This window comes from Orycteropus afer, unplaced genomic scaffold (genome assembly GCF_000298275.1).
Source record: "Orycteropus afer afer isolate SDZICR_OR568_19922 unplaced genomic scaffold, OryAfe1.0 scaffold00130, whole genome shotgun sequence".
Classification (NCBI taxonomy): Eukaryota; Metazoa; Chordata; class Mammalia; order Tubulidentata; family Orycteropodidae; genus Orycteropus; species Orycteropus afer.
Window position 1 is genome coordinate 5,586,299 of NW_006921717.1, and position 7,823 is coordinate 5,594,121.

Below are 7,823 nucleotides of genomic sequence, written 5' to 3' on the forward strand. Positions count from 1 at the left end.
GTTCACATATACTTTGTCTCATGTCATTGACCAAAATTTACAATGCAGCAGCTCCCCTCCCACTTCCTCCCCATAGTTACCTCCTCCCAGCGTCCGTCCCTTCATACTTTTCTGCACCCTGGATGCTCTTTAAACTTTGAACGGATCCTTAGATACCACTCAAGCCCAGAACTGAACCCACTCCCAGGGATTAACTTTCAGCCAAACAACAGACAGGCCTCTAAAGTGAACAATAACACCCCCTCAGAGCAATCATGCATACGAGACCGGAAGGGCAGCATTTGCGTACATACAAAGCTTAGCAGGCAGGCACGGCAAGAAAAGAAGGGCACACGGCAACGGGGAACCCAGGGAGGGAGCGGAAGAGTGCTGTTACATGGAGGGGACTGCAACCAATGTCATGAAACAAAATGTAACAGAAAACGAGTTTGCTCTTCAAACTTGAACTACAATTAAAAATAAACAAGACATGAAAAACAAAACAAAAAAAACCTTGAACCAAAACTATACCAAGGTCGTCTCTCAGCAAAATAACAGACTAACAGACATTACCCATGAGTACGGTGCCCCATCAAAAAATCTTCCCCACCAGGGAAGAGACAGCTTCCCCCTCACCATCTCACTGGGAAACTGCCATCTTCTGCTCCAGGAAAATGTTCCACAGGGAGGATGGATATGGGAGGAGGAGACAGCAGAGAGCTACACTCCACTGAGGAGGCCTGACCGTGGAGCAACCAGGAAACCATTAAAGGACTACACAGTCTGCCACATGGTCTCTGTGAAGTCTTGCAAGTAATTAACAGCCGTGAAGTATGTTCAAAGGAACTTAACAACCTTGAGCGGTGGTTTAGTTCTACCTTCCTATGTTGGAAAGCAACAATCTGAGTGAAGAAGGACTGAGAACGCATGGAGGGCTCTAATAAACTTCAGGGGTCAACATTCCTAGTACTTCTTTCTCTTTTCCAGAACCCTTTGAAATGCATGTATTTATTTATTTTTTAAATTTCCTTTTGCCTGAAAAATCTATATCCAATTTGAATGAAATTGAGTAAGTTTCAGGGATCAAGTAGAAAAAAACAATACAAGAAACAACAACGTCTCTATCAGACCAAATGGTTAACAATGGCTCCAAAGCAAAGATGAGAAGGAAAGGGGGCATGGAAACCAGAGCACTGGAAAAGGAACAACCAAAACACAATGGAAGACAATGTGACACACAGTGGAAAACATCTTAAGTCACTGAACAATTTGTGTATAAATTGTGAATGCTAACTTAATTTGCTACGTAAACTTTCACTGAAAGAACAATAAAAAAAAAAAAAAAAACCAAAACAAGCACAAAAACCCCAGACTGTTGCTGCCACGCCGAGTCTAACTCAGGAGGCCTCATCTGTGTCCGAGGGGAACGTGCCCCACAGGGACCTCGAGGGCTGACCTCTAGAAGCAGGTCGCCAGCCAGGCTTTCTTCTGAGGAATCTCAGGGTGGACTTGAACCTTCAACCTTCCGGTTGGCAGCCACGTGGGTCAACTGTCCTCACCACCCGGGGCCTCCCATTTCTTTACTGGGAGCACGCAGTACAGCAGCCACCTACACAGGCTCCCCCAGGCTCCAGTATAACATCTCTGTGCATATAACAGGCTGGGCCGTGTCAAACGAGGTGCCATTCCCTCGTGTCATATTCTTACCAATTACTTCAACAAGTATGGAAAAGTTTTCCTTGTCCCCTTACCCAGAATCAGAAGGGTGATCCCATTGAAAACTGCACCAACGTAAGTCATCAGCCACATGAAGACAGCCAGCTGTGAACACCAAGATTGGAGGGTTAAGCAGGAATAATGCAAAATTCAGGCTAACTGATGCATTCCCTGCTAGCAAATTAAATCTGCATACATCTAGTGATAGACACCATAAATAAGTTCAAAATCAAAGTTCCTGTGCTTGCATTGCACCTTCAAGGGTATGTAAGAGAATCCTGCAGTTCTCTTGGGCCCAAAGACAGATTGTTCTGTTCTGGTGTTAGTTCTCCAACAAGTGGAGGTGCCTTCTCGACTGACTCCTATCCCCACGTTATGGGTTGACCGTGAGAAGCATACATTAGTTTTTGCCTCATGAAGCTCTACTGACTGTTTGCCTCTGAATTATATAACCCAGTTGCAGGTTTCTCCCAGCCTCAATAACAAAAGCTGCAGAAGCAACTAACCTTCAAGGAGTCAACCAGATCTTCCACCAGAAACAGACGGATAATGAGTTTCAGGGCCCTGTTGATGTGCACCATAGCGGCATTCACGTAGTTGTGGAAAGCTTCAGAAGACAGGGTCATGTCAACATCCAAGTAGGCTCTTTGGGAAGAGAAACAGAAGTTATACACTGACTAGGAAGAAGTTTCCTTTCATAGTTAGCACAGCAGGTCTTCAGAGTGTGGGCTTGACCTGGGGGTGTTTTAGAAACCTACAGGAGCAACGTGGGCTGTCAAGAGGTCTACGGATGTCATGAGGCCTTTATGTCTACAAAATGCAGAGGCAGAGATGCTGGCTCTCTGCAAAGTGTGGACAGTCCTGCACAACAAAGTACTGGCCTATGCCCTGCATGACCTTTTCTATGGCAATGGACACTCATGAAGGTGAAAACCTTTTCTAACTACCAAGAGTCCGGAACATACAAACACAGGTATTTTTTGCACACTTCTGACATATCCTGAATTCTCTAAAAGTATTTTTGTTTATGCTGAAATTTTACTAAGATTTTTCTCATCATTCTGAAATTGTAGCTGCAAGTATGTGATTATTATGTTTTTCGGTGTCCAAGCAATTAAATGACCAAAATAAATTATAAGAGGATTTCTATTTTTTTATGCCTTTATAATTAAGATCTATTTTTTGAAATTATGTTTGTAAAAAGATTATATATTATCTATGAATTTCATTTCAGAATAAAGGAAGAATTATAAAGTACTTGTTAAAAAGTAAAAAGGAAGGTGGTGACAGTGAATTTTATAGGGTTGAAAACTGAGTCATTCTCCACTTCTCCCCAAAAATAATAATCTAGGTTCTGCTTCCCGGATGAGTGGAGTTGGTGTGTGAAAATACGTCCTCAAAACTTACTCACTGACTCAAGGTTTTCCGAGTTCCTATGGTGTATCAGATATTCTGCTAGGTGCTAGGGTTTTAGAAGAAGGTAACGCTGTTTTGTCATATCCCTTTCATGACTATGGTATATATACTGCCCACCTACATTTTTTACCTCTGGGGTTTAGCTGGACACTGATACCCCAACTTCTGTGTGCTGCCCTCTGGTGGGGGCCTGTATAACTGCATGAATCTAAAAAAACTGACCTCATCCCACCAACCCCAGCACTAGAGACCCCTGGGGCACAGTGTCCCACTAACAGTATCAAAATGCATTAAAAAAAGAGTTCTTTCCCATCTTATTAAAAATGCCTTCCGTTATTGTAAACACATGGTTGCAACAAAAAATTCAAAGCAGAAAACAATTCAGTCTTAAAAGGGTTAAGGAGCCTACAGTCTGTGGAGAAAATGGAACAGTGCCAGTAATGCTTTTCTTTCTAAGTTATTAAGCAAACACTTACCAACTATAAAACTTTTAAGAATTAGGTATCTGTAATTAATGCAATTCAGTGAAATACATTTTATAAATCCACAATGATGTTATGAAAAAGGAGGAAAAAATCTGCTAGAACATCTAAGGTTTGTGAAAAACTCATTTATTCAACAACTTTGATTCGTTAAAACTAATTTGCTATAATTTTGAACATTTTACTTATGTAGTAGCTGAGAACATACACAGCAGAGCACGCACCAATAGTTTCCACAGGAACAATTCAGGGGCACAGGTGACATTCGTCGAGTCGGGCAACCATTCTCATTCTGCTTTTCTGAGAGTTTCCTGCCCTTTGAACATGAACACACTGCCCTTTAAGTTCCCCATCTAACCTTTTGAGTTGCTGTTGTCAATTTGATCCTATACACATAGTTCTTAAAAGAGCAGAATGTTTAAGGTAGATTTTTTTGTTTTTAAACTAGTTAAGGTAAACTATTGTTCACTTGTAAGAAGACTTCAGGGGCTATTTTTGGTTATCTCAGGGCAGTAGTTTCAGGGATTTATCCAGCTTCCATGACTCCAGAAAGTCTGGTGTCCATAAGAATTTCAACTTCTGTGGGGACCAGGTTTGCTGGTCCAATAGAGCCTGGTGTAACCACTGAGACTATGGCCCCTAGCTGCCCTTCAGGTCTGGAATTGAACCCACAACTGTGGTTTCCAGCCAAACAAAGTACAGGCATGTGAGTTAAACATTTACCTCAAGTAGACACACGCCCTGGAGAGAACAATCATGGGAGAAGGAAGGGCTCCTTATGCACAAGGAGACAGCTCAGGGCGCAGAAGAGTATGGAGGGATGGACACTGGGAGGAGGTAACTATGGGGAGGAAGTGGGAGGGGAGCTGCTGCATTGTAAATTTTGGTCAATGACATGAGACAAGGTATATGTGAACTGCTGTATGAAAAGTGAATTTACTCTGTAAATCTTCACCCAAATCCTAATAAAAAAAAAAAAAAAAAAAAAGAATTTCAACTTCTGCGCAGTTTACAATAGATTTTTAATATCACGACATGTTGTTGCTGTTACATGCTGCAAAGTCAGCTCCGACTCCTAGTGGTAACAGAACGAAACACCGCCCGGTCCTGCGCCAGTCTCATGATCCTTCCCATACCTAAGCCATCGATGCAGCCACTGGTGTCATTCCATCTCGTTGAGGGTCTTCCCCTCTTTGATTGCTGACCCTCCACCTTACCAAGCATGATATCCTTCTCCAGGGAATGGTCCCTTCTGACAACATGGCCAAAGTAGGTCAGACGAAGTCTGGCCATTCTCCCTTCCAAGGAGCATTCATTCCGGCTGCACGGCCTCCAAGACAGATTTGTTTGTTCTTCTGGCAGTCCAGGGTACTTTCAGTATTCTTCGCCAACACAACTCAAAGCATCAATTCCTCTTCAGTCTTCCTTATTCATCCTCATCCAGCTTTCACATGCATATGAGGCAACTGAAAACACAAGGCTTGAGTCAGACGCGTCTTAGTCTTCAAAGAGACATCTTTGCTTTCCAGCACTTGAAAGAGGTCTTTTGCAGCAGAGTTGCCCAGTGCAATACGTTGTCCGATTTCTTGACTGCTACTTCTACTGATGTTGATTGTGGAACCAAGTAATATGAAGTCTTTGACAACTTCCATCTTTTTTCCATTTATTATGATGTTGCTTATTGGGTCAGTTGTGAAGATTTTTGTTTTCTTTACATTGAGATGTAATCCATACTGCAGACTGTAGTCTTTAATTTTCATCAGTAAATGCTTCAAGTCACCTTCACTTTCAGCAAGCAAGGATGTGTTGTCTGCATATTGTAGGATGTTAATGAGTCTTCCTCCAATCCTGTTGCCACATTCTTCTTCCTATGGTCCAGCTTCTCGGATTATTTACTCAGCATACAGATTGAATAATATGGTGAAAGGATACAACCCTTGACATACCCTTTCTGGTTTTAAACCATGCACTATCCCCTTGTTCTGTTCGAACTACAGCCTCCTGGTCTATGTACAGGTTCCTTGTGAGCACAATTGTGTGTCCTGGAATTCACATCCCTCTCAATGTTATTCATAATGTGTTATGATCTGCACAATCGAATGCTTTTGCATAATTAACAAAACACAAGTAAACCATTCTTTGCTTTCAGCCAAAATCCATCTAACATCAGCAGTGATATCCCTTGTTCCATGTCCACTCCTGAATCCAGCTTACATTTCTGTACGTTTCCTATCAATATACCTATGCAACTGTTTTTGAATATCTTCAGTAAGATTTTACTTGCATGTGATATTAATGATATTGTTCGATAGTTTCCATATTCTGTGGGATTACCTTTCTTTGGAATGGGTACAAATATGGATCTCTTCCAGTCAGTTGGCCAGGTGTCTTCTAAATTTCCTGGCACAGACGAGTGAGTGCCTCCAGAGTGGCATCCATTTGTTGAAACATCTCAATGGGTATTCTGTCAATTCCTGGAGCCTTGTTTTTCGTTAATTCCTTCAGTGCAGGTTTGACTTCTTCCTTCAGTACAATTGGTTCTGGATCATATGCTACCTCCTCAAATGCGTGAACACCCACCAAGTCTTTTGGGTACAGTGACTCTGTGTGTACTCCTTCCATCTTCTTTTGATGTATCAATCAATATTTTGCCCATAGAATCTTTCAATATTGCAACTCAAGGCTTGTTTTTTTTTTCTTCAGATCTGTCAGCTTGAGAAATGCTAAGCATGCACTTCCCTTTTGGTTTTCCAACTCCAGGTGTTTGTACATTTTGTTATGGTAACTGACTCTGTCTTCTTGAGCTGCTCTTTGAAATCTCCTATTCAGCTCTTTTATCTTGTCATTTCTTCCATTTGCTTTAGCTACTCTCCATTCAAAAGCAACTTCCAGAGTCTCTTCTGACATCCATTTTGCTCTTTTCTTCCTTTCCTGTCTTTTTAATGACCTTTTGCTTTCTTCATGGATGCACGTTCTTGATGTCATCCCACAATATGTCTGGTTTTCGGTCACTGGTGTTCAATGCATCTATCTATTCTTCAGACTGTCTCTAAATTCAGGTGGGATATAATCAAGGTCTTATTTTGGCACTCGCAGACTTGTTTTTCAGCTTCAACTTGAACTTGCATATGAGCTGTTGATGGTCTGTTCCACAATCAGCTCCTGGTCTTATTCTGGCTGAAGAGACTGAGCTTCTCTACTGCTTCTTTCCACAGACGTAATCCATCTGATTCCTGTGTATGCCATCTGGTGAAGTCCACGTGTACAGCCACTGTTCGTGTTATTGATAAAAGGAATTTGCAACAAATAAATTGTTGGTCTTGCAAAATTCTATCATGTGACTTCCAGGATCATTCCTATCACCAAGGTCATATTTTCCAACTACTGGTAATTCTTCTTTGTTTCCAACTTTTGCTTCCAATCACCAGTAATAATCAACATCTCTTGATGGCATGTTTGGTCAATTTCAGACTGCAGAAGTTGGTAAAAATCTTTAATTTGCTCATCTTTTGCTTTGGTGGTTGGTGCATAAATTCAAATAGTAGTAGTATTAACTGGTCTTCCTTGTTGGCATATGGGTATTATTCTACCACTGACAGCTCTGTACTTCAGGATAGATCCTGAAACATTCTTTGTGACGATGAATGCCATATCATTCCTCTTCAATTTGCCATTCCCAGCACAGCAGACCATACGGTCAAAACTAATGCATTTCAGCACAGTAATGCCTAAGATACCTATCTTTATGTGCTCCACTTCATTTTTTTACAACTTCTAATTTTCCTAGTTTCATACTTCTTCGTACATTCCATGTTCCAATTATCAGTGCATGTTTGCAGCTGTTTCTTACCATTCTGAGTCATGCCACATCAGCAAATGGAGGTCCCAAAAGCTTTACTCCATCTTTGTCATCAAGGTTGACGAGGAAGCAGCTCTTCCCCCAGCACTGTAACAGACAGTGTTTCCGAGGTATTTATAAAGTTTTCCAGTAAGTTACTGGACAGTGTTTCACTGGCCAATTCGATGCGAAGTGGACGGTCTCTGTCTCGAGTCTGTCTTATCACAACATACCAAAACCAAACTCACTGCCGTCAAGTCAGGCCTGACTCACAGTGACCCCTCCTTGGGTTTCTGAGGTGGTATGACTATGGAAGTAGATTGCCCAACTTTTCTTCCAAGGAGTGGCTGGTGGGTTTGAACCGCCAGCCTTCTGGTTAGCAGTCAAATGCC

At 41.8% G+C, this 7,823-nt stretch overlaps 1 protein-coding gene across 1 annotated transcript in view; it reads right to left on the bottom strand.

Annotated features, from left to right (window-relative positions):
* Positions 1-7,823, bottom strand: part of RTN3 (reticulon 3) — an 89,221-nt gene that overhangs the window by 5,832 nt on the left and 75,566 nt on the right. The window contains exons 3-4 of the mRNA XM_007944849.2: positions 2,202-2,340; positions 1,731-1,800 (exon numbers count right to left, since the gene is read on the bottom strand). Coding sequence (XP_007943040.1) covers positions 1,731-1,800; positions 2,202-2,340 — 209 coding nt within the window. The remainder of the gene's footprint in view (positions 1-1,730; positions 1,801-2,201; positions 2,341-7,823) is intronic.